The sequence below is a fragment of the Chinchilla lanigera genome, unplaced genomic scaffold (assembly GCF_000276665.1).
Source record: "Chinchilla lanigera isolate Chin_1 unplaced genomic scaffold, ChiLan1.0 scaffold00015, whole genome shotgun sequence".
Classification (NCBI taxonomy): Eukaryota; Metazoa; Chordata; class Mammalia; order Rodentia; family Chinchillidae; genus Chinchilla; species Chinchilla lanigera.
Genome location: NW_004955416.1, coordinates 27884922 through 27905834, shown reverse-complemented (window position 1 = coordinate 27905834; position 20913 = coordinate 27884922). Strand labels below are relative to the sequence as shown.

Here is a 20913-nt window from a genome sequence, read left to right as displayed (position 1 = left end):
TTTATAATGTGAAACAGTGTAAAAGCATACAGGAGGTTGAATCTGCAGATTGCACTAGGTGCTTTACATTTCAGCAGTCCCACTCTTGTCCCTCAAAGGCCTGATATGGAATGTAGCAAGAGCCTCATTTCCATGATAACACTCTGCAAAGAAGTGGACCTGAGAGACGTGGCACTCAGAGGTTTACATGCAGAAGGAGGTTATGCAGAGTACAACAAAACCTCCCTACTAAGATTCTGCCAATAATCTGAGCGGTGACCCTCATCCAGCCCAGGACCGGCAGTGGCCCCCAGGCCAGTATCCACTTTACCTTTTCCAGCTGGGACGTGCTGTCCTCACAGGCCTCCCTGAGCAGGTCACGGGCCCTGCTGAGGTCTCCCTGTTTGTAAGTGCTGTGAATGCTCTCCATCCTGGGGGACCGCGGAGCCGTGGAGTCCCCGCCTGGCGTAGACAGCTTGCTGCCCATGTCCTTGGTACCTGCATGGGAGGAAGCGCACACACAGCGTCACTGTCACAGCCAGCATGGCTTGGGAGTCACCAGAAATGACAGTACAGGGATGCACTGTCGATGACATAACTCTGGGGGTTGCAGGGACAGAAAGAATGGCCTTGAAATTCTGCCATCACCCAGCTTCCAGTGCCTGGGGGACCTGCAGCCTTGTGGGAAGAGACTTCCTGGGGCTGGTGCTGAAGCCAGGGTGTCTGGAAAGGCAGCAGGCAGTTGCACACAACTCAGAAGGTTCCGCAGCAAAAACGGCTGCCACCTGGAGCCGTGCCAGCGTGTAAGGGCAGCTGTCTGGTGGAAGGCCGCCAGGCTGACTTCGCAGCGGAAAGTGGAGGAGCTGGGGCTTCAGGGGAGAGCAGGCGGCCCCTGCTGAATATCCCCATTGCTTGCGGGGTAGAGCAGTCCTGTGGGAATGGAAATCCACTTTCCCTGCCTGGAAAGCCCCAACAGGGCCACAGGATTTAAGATCTGCAGGCCTCGTTCTGCGCCAGCCAGCGCACAGACAAGCCACACTAAAATGTCAGGCAGTTCCTTGACACTCTGGCTCCTGAGCATGCTTGGACCACAGGTGTAACTGGCCCAGGCTGTCCCTACAATGTCTCCTGGCTCTGCTGTTCTGCTTATCTGAACTGTGGCGTGGCTGTGGCTGCATCCCTGTTCTCTAATGGTGGACACTTGGCTGTCCTAGGTAGAAAAGGTGTGGGGCTTCTTCCGGTCAGCTGAGCACCTGTGCTACTAGAGAGGAGAAGCAGCACTGCTGAGCCATTCTATAAACCCACAGCACCCACCACCGGGGCATTCACTGAGAATGAATGCACTCACTGAGAAGCTGAGACATGGGTGATCACCCCACTGTATACTGAAGGCACAGAGGCAAAGGAGATCTGTCCCCATCCAGATCTCTCCAGAACAGAGGTTCTTAATTAGGAATCTGTGGGTCCCAAAGGCTGACAAAGAGGCTTTAGAGGTTCCCTGAACGTCTTACAGTTGTACACAAAACCAAAGCTGTAACTTTGTGTGTGTGTGTGTGTGTGTGTGTGTGATTTTCTCTCTCTGGGGAGAAAATTCAAGAGCTTTACCAGATGTCCAAAAGGGTTAGTGAACCAGAGTAACAAGCTTTATCTCTAGGTATTTCTGAAAATAATAATAAATGAGAAATAATAATAATAAATGAGAAGGTAAATTCTGATTGTGTTGAGTGATAGTAGAAATAGGAGGAAAATTCTATCATTCCTGGCCAAGTTCACACAGCCAGTAAAGGGCAAGCTGATACTGATTGCTCGCCCAGCTCTCACGGTGGGGATGATCTGCTCTTCTCACCGCTCCCTCTGTGAAGGAAGAGGCTTTTGATTAATTTTTTAAGGGTAAATGCTGAGTAAGTTTGGCTTCTAAACATACATATCACAAAAATGAATCACATAATAGCAGCTAACATTAAAGCATTATTTTATTCACAACAGCATAAAATTACATCCTTAGAAATAAATTTAACAAGAGATAGGCAGGATCTGTACATTAAAAATCTGTAAAATTCTGCTGAGAAAAATTAAGCGGACCTATATAATGGACAGACATCCTATGTTCATGGATGAGAAGAATCAATACTGTTATGATGTCAATTCTTCCTGATTCAATTTAATCTCAACTATACGTCTAGAATGCATTTTAGATGGGGAGAAATTGACAATGTGATTCTCAAATTTATAAGGAAATCTGAAGAACCTCAAATAGCCAAAGCAATTTTGAAAAAGAGTTAAGAGAATTTATACTACCTGATTTCAAGACTTAATGTAAAGCTACTGTAATTGAGACAGTGTGGTATTAGTGAAGTGGGAAAAAGAACCAAACCAATGCCATGTTGTACTCAGGCACCATCTTAAGCTTAAATATCTGTTTCCTTAAGTTTGTTTCTTGTAAATGTTGTCATAGTTACTTAACCTGGTATCACCCCATGCTTTGTCATAAGACTGCTTTTTCCATGTAAAATGTCAAACATCTTTGTTCTTTTGTCACAAACTAAGCCCATGCTTTGTAGGAGTATTTCTGTAGTGGCACTAAGTCATATCAGCACCAACCCCTAGACGCAGAACTAGGACTGTATAACTATTCTTTATTCCTGCTCTTTGGGGCCAGGGCTTGGTCTTGTTTTGGTGCCCAATGCCAGCAATAAACTTGCTTGTCTCTGCATCCGGCCTCTGCAGGTGACTTAATTAAATAAGCACATTTGCAACAACATTAGTATAGACAAACAACTCCCATTGGCCGGAATAAAAAGTTGAGAAATAGACTTGCACTTATATACCTAACTGATTTTTGACAAGGGTTCCAAAGCAATGTAATGGGAAAAGCAAAGTCTTCTCAACAAATAGTGCTGGTATATTGGACATCCTCAATGAAGAATAAAAAGAAATCCTTGTGCCCTACTTCTCATCAGACACAAAATTCATCTGAGATGGATCATGGATCAAAATATAAAGGCTAAAATAATAAAGTTTCTAGAAAAGCACACAAGTGAGTACTTTCATAATCTGAAAGGAAGCAAAGGTTTCTTAGATGGATGTCATGGTTTGGGTGTGGCTGGTGACTCCAGAGTGTCCACTGTGATGAAAGCCCTGGTCCCCAGGGTGGGACTACTGGAAAAAGTGGTGGAGTCTTTAGGGACGGGCCCTTCCAGGTCCTCACGTCACCAAGAGCATGAGGTAGCTTCACCTGAGATCCTTTGGTAGTTCTCACAGCAGGACTGTTGTCAAAGGAAGACACCTGGCCCTTTCCTTCCTCTCGGTTCCTGCCTCTCTTGCCTGATGCCCTGTGTGCCCACCATTCACCATTCACCATGAGCTCCTCATCAGAACTAAGCAGATCAGATGTTATGCCCTTGAGCCACCAAAGCTGAGAGCTAAGTAAACTTCTTTTTTGTTTTATAACTATCCTCTGTCAGGTATTTTGTTACAGTGACAAAAAGTTGACCAATACAAGGGGCCACAGAAAATAAGATCCACAAAAGGGAAAATGCTAATGGAGAATTCACCAAAATTTAAAACCTTTACTCATCAAACAACAAAACAAAACAAATACCACTGAAAGATGAATGGGCAAATTATAGATGAGAATAAAATGTTTATGAAACATATCTGAAAAGGGGTGGTACTTAGAAAATAAAAACTCCTATAATCTAATAATAAAAAGACAAAAGCTCAATTAGGAATGGGCCAAGATTTGAACAGTGGAAGATATTCAAAGAGCTCAACATCCTTATTTGTCAAGGAAATTCAAATTAAAAGCACAATTAGATAGCACAACACTCCCAACAGAAGAGCTATTTATTTTTATTTTTTTTTTCAGAACAGCTATTTAAAGAAAAAAGCAAACTAACAATATTTAGTGAAGACATGGAGCAACCACAACGCTCATAATTTATTGGTTAGAGAGTAAAACGCCATAACAATCCTGGAAAGAGCTCTGGTGGTTTCTCATAAAACTAAGACCCCATGATTCACAATTCCATCCTTAGATATTTATCCAAGATAAACATGTCCACAAAAGTGATCTAAGGTTGTTCACAGCAGCTGTGGTCACAAGATACACAAGCTATAAATAGGCCCACTGTCCACCTGGAGGAGAGAGGACAGAACAAAATGTGACAGAGTGACTGCTCAGCAATAAGGAGCAACGAACAATTGATCCATAAGATGACTGATATGTATCTCAAACACATAATGCTGAGTGAAAGAAACCTTGCACAAAATGATGTCCTTTATATATCATTCTAATTTGTGTTAAAAAAAAATCAGACAGTTGTTGCTTGGAGTCAGGGTAGCCAGTTTGGTTGATCAGAGAAACAGTATTGTTTGGGTTGCTGATTCCATATTTGTTGGGGTTTGCATTACATGGGCTCTGTACTTCTCAAAAAATTAATCAAGAAGTCCACATAAAATTTGTGCATTTTCACCTGACATACCCTTTATCTAAAAAAAGCAACTATAAACAATTCAAGCCTTAGTCGATAATATGCATGTGGAAGTACTTAAGGGTGAAGGGTCCATATATTTACGATTTCAGCTGAAACGCATTAAAAACAGGATGTATAGAAATGTGAGAGAGTAATCTGAGAGTAATCTAGTGTTCATCGTATACTTTAGGTGATGGGTACAGGAGTGTACCGTGGTTCTAATTTTTCAGTGTTACTGTAAGTTTGAAAATTTTCACGATAGCATCTTGGGAGAAAAGGTGAGTTACACAGTAAACCCTACATGCAGGAATATAAGACATACAGCATGTGTTCCACCACTAAGAGAGAAAACCCCTGTTGTGCAGGAAGGCAGAGACAAGCTGCTCACAGAGAAGAGGTCCTTAATATCATCCAGGGCTTTTACAACTCACCCTAAGCCATGATATGCACCGCTTCCAGGGCAACTGTTCTGAAGATCCTTGAACATGGATCATCATCACACATAATTGGCACCATTCTTGAAATGCCAATGTAGGACTGCGAGGTTTAAGCACAGATTACTGGGTCTGTGGGGGTTTTTGTGGGGTGAGTGCTGGGTATTTCTGGAAAGAGGAAACCAGGATAAGGCTTCGTGTGTAAGTGCTTATGCATGTGAGTAAGGCAGCCTTGCTTCTCAACACACACTGACAGTCGCTGTTAATTATTGATAGTCAGAGACCCCGAGACATCTAAGAGCAGGCTAGAGACAGAAAGGCCATTAGCAGGGGTGAGGAGGAGGTGGAATCAAGGCAGTGTCCTCCCTCAGCAGGAGACACTTAATTATGTCAGGGCTCATCTTTCAGAATTAAATATTCTCCTTGTCTAGTAAAAGGCAAGTGGGTGTGGGCATGTGTTTCTGCACATGTGCATGACCAAGGAGGAAGTAACCTTGCCTCCTCGTGTTAAGACCATAAATACAAACAGTTAAACCCGGAAGCCCAAGTAAAGGGCCACTATGAAGGTGAGACTTAGGTTACACGTAAATCACATGGCACCTGGGAAATTACAAGGGCGATTTTACTTTCACTTGATGCTTAAAGATGCCTGTGCATGTGGAGTAAATAATAAGAACCTGCTCGGGTATCTTTACATTGTTCAGCGATGTGTTTTTCAGTCTGAATTTGATTTTCTTAAGTTGCATGGGCAACACTGAACATTCACCGTCATTGATCCTGTGAGCCAGGGCTCTAGTCTGATGGAATTGTTGGAAGAACATGATGGGAAAAATCCTTGAATGCATTTAATTTAACCTTCCAATTTTATTTAATTTATAGGGATTAGAACAGAGTGTTAAGGCTTATTTAGGATAAAAGGAAAAAAATCCAACATGTTACTAATAAGCATTGGGACAGAATTACAGAAGACTTTATTTACTTTCTAAGTTCTTTGTCATGGAAAGCCATCACCATTTTATTTAAACTTTAAAGAAATTTCACAGTTAATAAAACGTTCTTATTGAAAAGTTAAGTAACATAGAAATATATAAAAAGCAGAAACCCCTCTGGTCACCATCAGGCATCTTTTCCTAAAACTAGATATTTTAATAGAAAAAATTTTTTTTGCCAAAAGTCCTACAGTTTTGTATCTGAGAATCAGTTAAAACTCTAAGGAATATATTTAAACTATTTGAGATTATTTAGTTACTCCTACTTGCTTAATCAGTTGTTTGTACTTTTTCATCAACTTGTTCATTTCTAAATGTACTATTAATACAGATTTAAAATGTATTAAACCTCACAATTGTAAATGTATTTCTAATACAGTTTTAAAATTTATATTAAAACATATAAACCTCCCAAACTTATTCTATTTCGGTAAGACATTAATGTCCCAAATAAATAGCAAAAGCTGCTAGTAAAATAAGAGAACATTAGAATAGTTTAGTTCCAAATTTAAAAAAAAATTCTTGTTCTGTATATTATAATTTGTACCATTTCCCAACATAACAATAAAGTTTTTCAATACAAACATGCACACAGATAATTACCAACAGGCATCTCATTTGCTTTTAATGCAAATTAGTATACTTAACCAAGTATTTAACTAAGTAAAGGAAGAGAAGTGCAGACCAACAGCATAGTTCATTTTTAAAAAGCACTTAGTTAATGGTGCTTGCTTGATTTTAGTAAACGATCAATTAGAAGTAAGAACTAGCGAGAGAATATAAATGTAGTGATTGGCTAGGATTAAGGCTGTGGCACATGTAGAGTTATTCCAGAACACAAAAAATATTTACAACAAGCTGTGAGCTCATAAATGCACATATTCCTGGTTGATCATAAGTATTAATGCCTACTATACCCTGATATGTTAAATGTTGGATGTGAATAGTAAATTAAAGTTCAGTATGTGAAGAAGTATTTGTTTCTTTTTAAAGGATGTTTTCAAACTGTGGAAACAGAACATCACTTTGTCCTTCCTGATCATTTTCAACTTAATACTCTATTCATAAGTAAGCACTTTCCATCATGCTGTGTGTTCCATATTGTCAGCCATGTCTAGGAGAAATGTGTTTAGTTGCTATTAACTCAGTGTCTAAATACTGTTGCCATAATTCATGTCTTAGAGAAACAAATTATTCTAACTACAGAAAATCCAACAGAAATTAGGTGTCTTGGGGCTGGGGGTTTAGCTCAGCGGCAAAAGCGCCTGCCTGGCACGCACAAGGTCCAGAGTTCGGTTCCCGGTACCGGAAAACCACCCCCCCCAAAAAAAAAAAAAAAAGAAATTAGGTGTCTTTCAGTATTGCTGTAAACAGAATTGTGAAGGGACTTGTGAAGATCCAGTCCCTCATCCCCCCAGGCGTGCACTGTACTGTCCCCGTGCAGCTCAAAAGAATCTCCTTTGTCTGTTAGTCCCTGAGAATGTTCTGTCCTGATGTCATTCTCACCTTTTGTTCTTGAACAAAAGGATTTGTTAAATCATCTCTCCTGAGATAATGACTATAATATAATGTTTGCATCTACTGTTTTATTCTAAAATCCAGGGCAATGGGGAAGTGCTACGACAGTGGCTTTAATTCTCTAAGTTTTAATGTGGTCAGTGTGTGTAAGTATACGTATCTCTCCTTCCTATCCAAGAAAGCACGCCCGACATAGTGCAAATGTTTGTCAATGCTAAATGTATGGCGCCCTCACATCTGAGAGACGTATTTGTGTCTCTTAGAAAAGATATTTTATTTGCACATCTGTGATATTTTACAAACTGCATTCACTTCCATCAATTGATTAGTAAGAATTGAAAGTGAAGCATCAACCCATAGATCACTGCAGAACAAACACAAGTAAACTAAGAGGCTACCAACCTGATCATAGCTGCTTAATGACCTTCCCGTGCCATCTTCCACGGAGTCTCCATGTGGTCATAGCACCAGGGACGGGGGTGGCCCTCCCGGAGATGAAGCCCTCCCTGCACTTCAGGGACTGGCCTCCATGGCCCTGGGGTGACAGGTCTTCAGCAGGCAGGGTGCTTCTGTCTTCCCTAGACATCATTCCGGGGTTTTAGCCTCAGCAGCAGTTTTCATCTCTGGGTCCCGTTACAGTGAAATTCAACCCTTTATTCCTTCAGGGAAGATGCAGAGGTTGCACACTGTGCAGGGGAGGGAGGATGACACAGCCCCCTGGGGACCCTCCGTGGCAATTCCTCCCTGGCTCCAGATGGCCTGGCCTCAGCCTCATCCCACTGCCCCCTCCACCAGCGTTGGAAAAGAAAGTAAGAGGCCAGTGGAGCTCACGAGGACCAGCTCTGCCTCAGAGGTGAGCAGGTCTCATTCCAGCAAAGCTCCCAGCCCAGACTGTCAACTTCCTTGGGGCTGATGTCACCAAATCACCGGAAATTTGATTCTCACCAAATCAGTGGAAATTTTTGTTAATGAGAGGGAGGCAGAGCTGATGTGGTGGCTGTTATCCCAGCACTCTGGGAGCTGGGGCAGGAGGAGGACTGCAAGTTCAAGTGTGGGCTGAGTACTTAGAAACATAGTCAGACCTTGTCCCAAAATTTAAAAAATACACAAGAAAGGGCTGGGCATGTAGCTCTGGGTTCAATCCCCAGAACTGGAAAAATAAAAAAGGAGATGGGTAGTTATATGTACAGGGAGTTTCAGGGAGGGAAAATTACATGTAAAACTGTTCATTTTCTTCAGTAATATAAATCACAATTAGCCCTAAAATGCCAGGTTATATCCACTTGATACCGTGAAAGGTTTAAGGCCTTCTAACGTTCATTACAGGCCAGAGTGTGGTGAAACTGGCATATTCTGTGGGGACTCTGTAAATGGCATGTCTGTTTCAGAAAACAACATGGAAATCTCTACAGCAAGAGCACTGGGGGAGGTCCTACAGCTGCATGTGTGGTTTTCTTCCCTAGGAAGTCACGTCCAGAAAGAATGTAGCACAAACAAAAAGGTCCATTCCTGAGCTCCAGGTCATCACCTGTGATAGCAGAGCAAGCAGCTTGCCAACCAGGAAATGTCCCAAGGCAGGAAGGCAGGGAGTGGTTCACAGTAAAGTCATGCCCAGGGCACCCAGGACTGTGGCCTTGATTTGTGTCATTTAAGTCAGGGCTCATGGTAATGCTGAGAAGGAGGTGTTCTGGCTGCCACTTTGCAGATGGTTCCCAAAGTTACAGAATGCCAGAGGTGCAGGGGCAAGCGGAAGCAGTACTCCCTGCCCCGTCCCAGAGCTTCCGCCTCCCCGCTCACCAGGCTCCCAGGTGAGGGACTGCTAGGCAGTGTTAAAACTGATGGGGATGGGGCTTGGGATATAGCTCAGCAGTACAGTGCCTGCAGAGCACTGTACTGAGTTCAATTCCTGGTGCTCCAAAAACAAAAGCCACACAAAACAAAACATGATGAAGACTAAGAAGTACTGAAATTACTCATCGTACTAAGCTAAAGCATAGAGTATGCGACATGCAGGGTAAAACAGCATGGAAAAATGCAGAAGACTGACCCAAAATAGGCACAAGGAAAGCATGTACTACAGGTTTGTAGATCATGTGTGATTAAAATGTTTTGAAAAAGGGCTCCTAATGAGTATAAACTATATGTGACTGTATAAAACTATAAAATTATATATATATATAGCTGTGAACTTTGTTTGTATAAACTGACCCTCTCTATTTAGGAAGATCTAAAGGGCACACATAAACACATGACATTGCTAGCTTCCCTCAGTAAGTGAAATGACTGGAAATTCTTTTCTACTTTGTTTTTCTATGTTGTCCAATACACTGAGCTTATATTGCTCTTTTGCAACTAAGAAAAAAGACAGGTATTAAAAGATGAAATGCATCTAGCAAAAAGCTGACCACTTCTAACCTGGCTTGCCGAGCTAATTCTGCAACAGGATTGAGTAAACAGAAGCAACTGTTTGTTCTAGGTACAGCAAGTTTTGACTCCATTGCTTTAGAACCAAGGGCAGAGAGCAAGAAAAGCTTGTGGATCAACAATAGGCATACGTGTCTCAGAGTTTAAGAGAGAAAATAAAATGGTCTATGACAATAATTCATTCATCATTGGTACCATTTGTTGAGCCCTGTAAGACGCTCCAGGAATTGTCCAGTTGACACCTGCCTTCTGCCTAACACACACCCAAGACTGGGCTTCTCACCACCACTTCTCACATCGTGCTAGTGTTTTTCATGGTTAGAGAATCTGATCCTGCCCAGCTCCCTACAACATAGTTGAGATCTGGACTGCTGCTCCCAAACCCTATCCTTCTGTGTTCTAAGCTATGTAGTCCAACCAAACACAAATTCTTATTGGCATGTAATGTGCCTGGGCAGGATGTGCAGCTGAAAGATGAAGTGATCCTATCTCATTGGATGGAAAAGCTAGAGATGAAATGGAAACCAATTCCTCCATGCATTTTCTGCAGCACAAGAAGACAAACAGAGCAATACAAAGCTATAAAGAGGAGTCTTTACTAGCTTTAGTTCCTCTTCCAAAAATTCACTTACTTATTGCTCATTGATTCTACACATATTTAATACCTTCTATGTGCTCAGCTAGACCCTGAGCACACAGCTTGCTGAGACAGAGAGGAGCAGCTCAACTGTCATCCTGCATACGTCCCAGAGTTTACTTTTAAATAGCTACATCAAAAACCATGCTGTTCACCAAGATAGGATGCTTGGGGGACTTAGGATGTCAGCAGACAAAAACTGAGCTGATAAAACAGGAAAAGCAAAAAAAAAAAAAAACAAAAAACAAAAAACAAAAAACAAAAAAACCAAACAGGAAAAGCCATTTGTCTGCAAAAATGAAAATCAGAGAAATAGGACAATTCCTTTACTCAATACCCACTGATGCAACATTAAATGGTAAATCTAAACATACAAAAAATTTAAAAAACCACTCCTTTTCTGATCATTCGAGGAATCAATCATAGTTATAAATACTGAAGAGTTAGGATACCATTTGACATACTAATCCTGCTTCCAAGGAACTGACTCCAAAGGAATAATTCTATACATTTAAAATATACCACACAAAAAGCAAAAGCAATATACAGAAAGACTGCAGTCCTGTTCAGTGTAGCAAGGAACGGAGGTTGAGACAATTACAAACTGTATTACAGTGGACAGATACAGCAAAACATACAGAAAAATCAAACCAGCACGAAAACCCCTCTTTGATGACATTGCTTTTCTTTTGTCATGGAATTTGAGGTCATATTTTTGATACCTCCTTTTCTTTTTGCATTCATTTCTCTGTTATTATTATAAAAAGAAGATTTTTAAAGTGCACTCAACTTCCTCCAAGGGCGATGGACACAAAGGAAGAAAATATTTTAAATTTAAGATGAAGCATCAAGGTTTTTCCTGAAGTGTGTTCCACTAAGAAACATGCTAAATAAAATGTGGTGACAGAAAAGAAACTGTATTCAAGTTAGACTTGGGTTCAAGTTCCAGCTTAATTCTCCAATCGTTTCTTGATCTTTGGCAAGCATTTAAGAAGTCTGACTCTTGTCTTCTTACTTGTAAAAAAAAAAGCACATATAAAAGATATTGCAGAACATACAACAAACATACAAACATACAAACAAATAGAATGAGTAGGCACACATGTCCTTACCCCAGTGCCTATGAGTCAGTTCACTGCACTTTTATTTCTTCTTGGACCCCAAGTTTCTTTCCTTTCTTAGAAGGGGCTCCCACCCCTTCCCTGTATGCCACAATTATCCTCCTGTCTTGGGCACCAGTGCAAATGGCATTCTCTAGCGAGGACTGCAGAATTTCCCACAAGGTTTCTTCTCCTTCCTCTACTCGGCCTGACCTTCTTCTGCTTGGTCTGACCTGGATATTAGATCATTCCCCTTGTGTTGGTCCCTGTCAGTCTCCTACTCTGCCTGGTGCTTCCCAGGGGCTGGGCCACCCTTACTCATCATCATAGGTACCTAATAATGTGCCCTGTACACAGCAGGTGCTCATTAAGTGCTTCGTGACTTCAGTGTGTTGATCTTCCAGACCTCTCTTGGTGTCAGTAAACGGCCCAGCTATACTCTTGCCCCAGTGTCTGAAAGTGAATGGACAGAAAAAGATACTCTATGCAAATGATAGTTAAAAGGGATCAAAGGTGGGTACACTTAGACAAAATAGACCTTCCAAGTCTTCCACAAGAGATAAAGAGGGCCACTGTATAATGATAAGTGCGTCGATTCATCTAGACACAGTATTATGCAGCACGGCCCCAGCAACACAGAATTCTCCCAGTAAAAGGAAAATGATTATTTCAGGCCTTTTCTGGATTTTTTCTTTCAAGAACCACTTCACTCTGGCCCTGCAGCCTGTACCAACCCCTCCCCTAAGTCAGGCTGCTTCAGTACAACTGTAAGTTTTGTATGAGGTCAAAGTTTGTACTGTTTCAAGATAATGTTCCGGGGCTTTCCAATTCATAAAAGGATGAGATCTCAGTCATACATACTACTTTGAGACACATGGTTGTAAAGCACTCAGAGGAAGGAGTCCCCTCAGCCCAGGTAGCTCCAGAGAGGGACAGAGAAGGAAGATCAGGTCACTGTTTGCACTTAGCTTTCACCTCTGACACTTTTCCATTGTCTCCTTGTTCATCTTTCCCTCTGCCATGAAACTAGAGGTGGTGTTAGCACTCAAATTAAAGGGCTTGTGGTCAGGAGCAAATGAACGGAAGTGTTACCAGTAATTAGAACACCGCTCAACCCTTAACAGGCTCTAGATAAATACTGGATGCTATTATCATTACCTGAAATTGTTAGAAATTTGGCCCATGTCTAAAAACTAGGAAACCTGGGGTTCTTACTCCTCTGGCATCTGAGATCAAGCACGTCAATTCAAATGGACAAGTCGGTGGTTTGGGGAATCTTAGTTACTTAGTTGTAGGTCAGATGTGGGTGAAGCCAAAAAATAGAAGACAAAATACTTACTTCTAGCACAAGCCCATGCTGGGGAGCATACGGAACTTACGTGTGTGGACTGATGAACATCAGTTCCACATGGACAGCCTTTGCCAGCGGGCAGAGTCAGATTCCAGCACATAGTTTAAGCTCAATAACGACTCAATATAGATGTTATATGTTGAAATGAGGAGACCTGATTGCTAATTCCAACAGTCCCTTTGAATAAAAATGCTTTCTCATCCCACCACACAAAAAATCAAGAAACACAAGGGAAGACAGCAAAACAGGAAGAAGGAATAAAGGAACTACAGAGTAGTAAAAAATGAATAAAATGGCAAGAGTAAATCTTTATATCTCAATCATTAAATGTGGGTGGATTGCATTTTTCTAATCAAAAGAAACAGATCGGCTGAATGGATAAAAACATGAATCAGCAACATGCCACCTACAAGAGCCTCATGCTAGCACGAGGGACACACCCAGACTGAAAGTGAATGCACAGAAGAAGATACTCTATGCAAATGGGGACTAAAAGAGATCAAAGGTGGGTGCACTTAGGCAAAATAGAGCTTCCAAGTCTGCCACAAGAGATAAAGAGGGCCACTGTGTAATGATAAGTGGGTGGATTCACCAAGAGTATGTAACAACTGTAACTAAACGTGCAACCAATATTGGAGCACTTCAATACAGAATGCAAATATTAACAGACCTGAAGGGAGGAATAGATAGCAATGTAATACTGGAGTACTTCAACACCCTACTTTCCATAATGAATGCATCATCTAAACAGAAAATCAATAAGGCAACAGTGGACTTGGATAATATGTAGGCCAAATGGACCTAGAAGACATATACATAACCATTTATCCGAAAGAAAGAGAAAAGCTTTTCTTCTCAAAGGCACACAGAACATCACCCAGTATAAAATACTCATCATGTGGCAAAACAAGTCTTAATAAAAGTAAGGAGGCTGCAGTCACTTCCAATATTGGTCCTACCCACAGTTGTTGGAAAGTAGAAATTAACCACAGCAGGAAAATTATAACACCCCCAACTTTTTGGAAAGTAAGCAACAAACTTCTGAAAAATCAGTGGATCAAAGAAGAAGTCAAAAGGGAGATGAAAACATTATCTTGAAACAAATGAAAAGGTATATACGACATACCAAAACTTACAGCATGTAACGGAAAGCAGTTCTAAAATGGAAGCTTACAAAAGAAGTATCCACACAGGAAAGAAACAACATAAATTTATACCTTGAGGAACTAGACAAAGAACAATAAGCCCAAATTACTAAAAAAAAAAAAAAGGAAATGGTAACAGTCAGAGCAGAGCTAGATGAATTAGAGACAGAGGAAAATACAAAAAGATCAGTGAGACTAAGAGTTCGTTTTTTTGAAAAGAAAAACAAAATTGACAAACTTTTGGCTAGATTAACCAAGAAAAAGGGAGAATGGACTTACATAAATGAAAGGAGACATTGCAACTAATACTATAGATAATAAGGATCATAAGAGATCATTATGAACAATCAAGGGGCTGGGGATTTAGCTCAGCGGCAAAGCGCCTGCCTGGCAAGCGCAAGGTCATGAGTTTGGTTCCCGGTACCGGAGAAAAACCAAAAAAATAAAAATAAAGATTATGAACAATCACACACCAACAAATTGGATAAGCTAGAAGTGGATAAATTCCTAGCAATGTACAACTTACCAACAAGGGATTGTGATGAAACGGGAAATGCAAATAAACCAGTAATGAGTGAGACTTAAGCAGTAACTGAAAATCCCCCGACAGAGAAAGGCTCAGAACCAGATGGCTTCATGGGTGACTTCTACCAACATTTAAAGAATTAATGCCAGTTCTTCCTAAACTCTTTCAAGAACTGCAGAGGATGGAACACTTCCAAAGTCATTCTATGGAACTAGAATTATCTTCCCACCAAAGCCAGGAAAATGACACTACAAGAAAAGAAAGTTATAGGCCTATATCTTGGATGAACATAGGTGCATAAATCCTGAAACAAAATACTGGAAAACTGAATTCAATAGCACACAAAAAGGATCATATATCACAATCAAGTGAGATTTATCCCTAGGATGCAAGGATGATTTGACACAAGAAAATCAATAAATGTGGTACATCATATTAACACAATGAAGTTTTTAAAAATCATATGATCATATCAATGGATGCAGAAAAGGCATCCATTCAATATCCCTTAACAATAAAAACTCTCAGCAAGTTAGATATAGAAATAATGTATTTTGACACATTAAAGGCCACATACAGTAAGCTCACAGCTATTGTCACATAAATGGTGAAAAGCTGAAAGCTTTCCCTCTAAGATCAGGAGAAGACAGCACGTTCACTCTTACAACTCCTATTCAGTAGTACTGGAAGTTCTAGCCAGGGCAATTTAAGCAAGAGAAGGTGATAAAAGGCATCTGAATAAGAAAGGAAGAATTTCAATAATTTCTGTTTGCACATGATGTAATCTTATATGTGGAAAAGCCTGAAGATGCCACCCAAAAAAACCCTGTTAGAAATAATAAATCAATTTAGTAAAGTTGCTGGACATGAAAGCAACACACAAAAATCAGCTACATTTCTGAGTACTAATAAGGACCTATCAGGGAAAAAATTGAGAAAATAATTTCATTTATAATAGCTATGCAAATAGGAGTAAATTTAACCAAAGTAATGAAGGATCTGTACATGGCAAACTATGATACTGATGAAAGAAATTAAGTGAGGCAGAAATAAATGGAAAAATATCCCATGTTCATGGACTGGAAGAATTAATATTGTGAACCTCTCCACACTAGCTAAACTGACTTTCCCATTCAGTACAATTCCTATAAAAATTCTAATGGCACTTTTCATAGAAATAGAAAAAAATTCCTGTAACTTGTGTGGAACCACAAAAAAACCCAAATAGCTGAAGCAGCCTTGAGAAAGAAGAACAAACCTAGTGGTATCATACTTCCTGATTTTAAGCCTGATTATAAGCTGTAGAACCAAGCAATACCTTTCAGGCATAAAAACAGACACACAGAGAACAATGGAGGAGCAAGAGCCCTCAAATAAATCTATACATATCCAGTCAAGTAATCTTAGAAAGACACCTAGAACACACAAACAAGAAAGGATGATCTCTTTAAGAATCAGTGTTGGGAAAACTGAATACCCAAGTAAAATAGCATAAAACTGGTTCTTTACTTTACACCATATACAAAAATCCAACCTGAAATGAAATAAAGACTTAAAATGGAAGAACCAAAATTTCTTTTGCAGGAAGAATCTTGGTAATGATTTTTTGGATGTGACACTAAAACCATACGCAACAAAACCAGAAATAAACAACTAAGACTGCATCAAATTAAAAAGCTTCTGCATAGCAAAGGAAACAATCAATAAAATGAAAAATCAATATTCAGATTTGGAGAAAATATTTTCAAACTGCATATCTGAGAAGGGGGTTAGTATTCAAAATACATAAAGAACTCATACAACTCATCAGCAAAAGTAATAGTAGTGGTAACAATTTTGAATGGACAGTGAATATCAGAAAATGTGAATCAAAACCATGGCTATCGTAAAAAGACAAGAAGTGACAAGTATGGCAGTGATGTGAAGAAAGGGGACCCTTTATATTATTGTTAGGAAGGAAATTAATATAGCTATGGTGGAAAACAGAATGGAGCATTCTCAAAAAAGTGAACATTGATGAAACCATCTCACTACTGGGTATATATCTAAAGGAAGTGGAATCGGTATCTTGAAGAGACATCAGCATCTCCATTTTCACTGTAGCATTGTTCACAATAACCAAGACACAGAAATAATCTTAGTATCTGTTAATGGATGAGTGGGTAAAAAAATGTCACACATACAATGGGGAAGTATTCGCTCTTGAAAAGAACAGACTATAAAAAAGGGAGGAAAAATGCTGTCACTTGGAAGCCATCATGCTAAGTGAGATAAAATTGGTACAGGAAGACAAACACTACATAATATCACTACATGTAGAAACTAAAAGGGCTCAACTTATAGGACCAGAGAGTAGCATGATGGTTTCTACGGGCTGGAGGGTGGGAAAAATGACAAGGTATTGTCCAAAGGGTGCAAATTTTCAGTTGTAAGATGAATAAGACCTAAAGTACAGCACGGTGAACATAGATGACAATACTGTACTGTACACTTGAGCTTTGCTTTAGAGAGTAGATCTTAAGTGTTCTCAACACACACACACACACACACACACACACACTGGATATGCTAATCAACAATCACAGCAATCATTTCACAATGTACATATACATTAAATATCATGTACATTTTGTCAGTTATAATCGCAATAAAGCTAGAAAAAAATAAAAATGTTGTCTTGAGAGACCAGCTAAGGTTCAGATGAGTAGCTTTAAAGTTCATGCTGCTTAGTAGGTTTTGTTAAAAGATCTCACTTTAAACCATAGGAAATGCCCAGGAAGTTTCCCAAGTAAGAGGTGAGCTTCATAGTTAATGCAGTTTCAAATCCTGCAGGCAATGCTCAGAGTCAACTGTCTGATTAATCAAACATAAGAATCTTTGAAGGGAGCAATTACTATGACAAAAACTGGATGTAACCCAAAGCGGGACAAGCAATTGACCCTATCTCCAGGGAAAGGATGGTAACTGTCCCATCCCTGAGGAAGGAGTGGTTCAGGACAGCAGTGACAAGTCCAGTAAAAGCATGCTAATTAATAGTATTTGTACAACTGATGAGACACATAGAAAAGATACAATCAGATCCATCCCCCAGATCATACAGTAGTATACAAGTATATTCAAATGGATTGGAGATACAGATGCAAAAAATGAAATTAGATAAGCATTTAAAAATATGGCTGTGTTGTGTTTTAACCAGGGAGTGTGTAACCCTCTTAACTTACTTGGAACCTATTAGCTGTAAAAGACTAGCAAATTTGACCACATTTTAAAAATAACAGTTTTATTGGGATATAATCCACATGCCATAGAACTCAGCATTTAGAAGTGCACACTGCACTAGGTTTTGGTGCATCTGCAGAGTTGTGCAACCATCACATCCTCTAATTTTAAAACTTTTTTATTAGCCTGCAAAGATAATTGTGTACAAACTAGCAATCACTCCCCACTTCCCCCTTCCAGGTCCCTGCCAACCACTTCCCTACTCTCTACGGATTTGCCTATTTTGGACAGTTTGTGTGAATGGAACCACACAATATAAGACTTTACTGACTGGCTTCTTTCACTTTGCACATTTTCAAAATTCATTCATGTTGTAACATGTGTCAATAGTTCATTCTTTATTCTGATTAATTAATTACTTTTGCAACACTGGGAATTGAACCAGGGAAATGGAGGCAGGGAAAGATAATACCTCCCTGTGGGTTTGGTCCCCATCTTTCAAACAGGACTTGTGGAGGCAGGAAGAATTTGAAAGGGCATGGTGGAAATCTTTGGCGGTATAACCAGCAGGCGTGGATGGCAGGAGGAAGCAGGCCTTTTTCCATATATGCTGTCTTTCCGTAACATCAAGTATCACCTTCTGGCCAAAACGAAGCAAAGCACAGAGAATTGTGCTGCTTCCGTCCCAGGCAAGGGCAGGGGTCTTAAGGTGCTCAGACATCTGCGTTGGAAAGGGAAGAAGTGTGGACACAGACAGACAGACAGCAAGACAGACAGACAGACACGCACGTGCACACGCGCGATGTTTCTTTTGGGGCAGCACCGAAGCTCTTTCTTAAAAGAATGACTTTTGAGGTTGAGGTCAGAGATAATATTTTAGGGACTTCGGTGGAAAAAATCTAGGCAAAACAGTTCATGAACTTGGCTGTGTGCTTCAAGCAGAGTTCCCTCTGGACACCTTGTCAAGAAACTCTTTTAAAGGTTTAAGTTGCGTGTTGATTTTGATTTTTAAGATTCTAGGCTAGAATTTCTTTTTGAATAAATCACTGCTTTCATAGAGGTCATCAAGGAGCTCATTTTTCCCTGGATCTCATATAAATATTCATTTCTCCACCTTCTCTTTTTTTAACAAATAGATTGTAACACAACTGTGTCCTTCAGCTTGGCTTTCCCTCTTCTTTACTGTCGCAGAGATCTAGCATACTCTTCTTCATGGTAGCTCCCGGTGCTCACTGAGAACATTTGGGGGCATTTCCAGTTCTTTGTGTGAGTGGCAACGTGGCCATGAGCATCCTTGAGAAACATGTTTGCATTCTGCTCATGTTTGAAGTACAAAATTCTAGCAATGGAAGGAGCAGAGGAGCCATTAAACCCTAATTTTTTTAAAGTATTGCCAATTTCCTTTCAAAAAAAAGTCCAGCTCAGCACTAGCTATAAAGATCTGTAAAAAAAGAAAGTGATATGCTTGCTATGTTTGATAATGTTCAACTTTCTCGTTTTATCCAATCTGTAAAGGAAAATAACAGATCTCATATCCGGGTTTGATCGGCATTTTTCCATAGGAATTACATGCATCATATTTCATATGTTTATTGATGACTTTTATTTTTTTCTATGAATTAAACTCCATGCTTCTGTTTTTCCCTTCACTTGGAAATTAAAGTACCCTTTTTCTCTTTGAATTGCAAATACCCTTTGCTGACAAAGGAAGTTATCTCTTGGAGGTATATGTAGAAAATAACTTTTGCCTTATGATTTTTATCTGGCTCTTGCAGGGGGCATTGCTACAAAGCGGTTCTAAGTGGTATGTCGCCATATCTACTCATCTCCTTTACGATATTGAGGTTTCAAGCTATGCTTAGTGACCTTCCTCACTCCAGAACTGTTTTAATTTAATCAACCTACTAGACTTGTATTAGTGTTAATTTCTATGTTTAACTACTCAGTTCATTTGAGTTTAATTTTGGTGTGGAAGTGAGAAAGAAACATGGTATCTTATATGATGAACAATTCAACCTAGCAAAGCAAAATTGGTGTGCAATTCAGCCTATTTTTGAGTTGCTGTTTTGTTCTTTTGCTTTCTTTGTCCTTTATTTTTTAGATACCAATGCCACTTGTCAATGCAGCACTGTAAATTCCATCCCCTCCTCCCCTTAATCTAGCCCCTTACCACTTGAATTTTCCTGACTATTTTCATACATTTATTTTTCTAGGTAAAATGTAGTATTTTTTCATATTTAAAAAAAAATCCTATTTGTATTTTAGTTCTATTGCACTGACTTAAAAAACCAACTTGTAGAGAAGTGGCAATATTAAGAGTAGACAATATTAAGAGAATTGACAACATTAAACCTTCTTATGCAAGATGATATATCTTTTTATTAACTATTCTTCATATCCAGAGTTTAAAATTTTCTTCAGGTAGGACCTATATGTTTATTTGTTTACACTACATAATTTATATTTGCCATATTCATTTAGTAAACAAGGCAAAAAAGACCATATTTTGGAAACATTTAAAAGTTTTATTTTAGTTTTGTGTACTTAAGTGGATCTTTGTAGGGCATCTAATTATATGTTAATAAGATATACCAACAACTATGCATAGCTAGAAACTGAGAAGCAAGGATGTGAAGAGAGGGTTAAAAACAAAAAGTGAATATAACAAGTTCTTACACAGTTAAAATGTGCTCAGTCTCATGATAAAAGAAACGGATATTCAAACTCTTCTGAGGTCTGGGAGTATAGTTCAGGAGTAGAGCATGTGTTTAACATGCTTACAGACCTTGGTTTGATCCCCAGCACCAACAAACAACAACCACAAATCTATGCTGAAACCATTCCTCACATATCAGAATAAGAGAACCTCAAAATTTGCTAACAGATATTACTATAAGGCTATGAGAAAACAGGCAGACATGCACACTTGTGGGCATAGGTCAGAAGCCTATGTCTTCTGACCCATCATTTTGGAAATTATTGTGAAGATAGGCTTATATATCTGATAAGACACCTACTATTGTTAAAGCAAATATTACAGCAAAAATGTAAGACGGTCCAAGGCCCATTAAGAGAAGACTATAAACTGTGGTATATCTGCAGCACAGAATACTATG

General features: G+C 39.7%; 1 protein-coding gene across 2 annotated transcripts in view; it reads right to left on the bottom strand.

The window, feature by feature from the left end:
* Lrrk1 (leucine-rich repeat kinase 1) overlaps positions 1 to 20913 on the bottom strand; it is a 127346-nt gene that overhangs the window by 82445 nt on the left and 23988 nt on the right. For both annotated transcript variants that reach the window (XM_013512546.1, XM_013512547.1), the window contains one exon: positions 311 to 477. In XM_013512546.1, coding sequence (XP_013368000.1) covers positions 311 to 477 — 167 coding nt within the window. The remainder of the gene's footprint in view (positions 1 to 310; positions 478 to 20913) is intronic.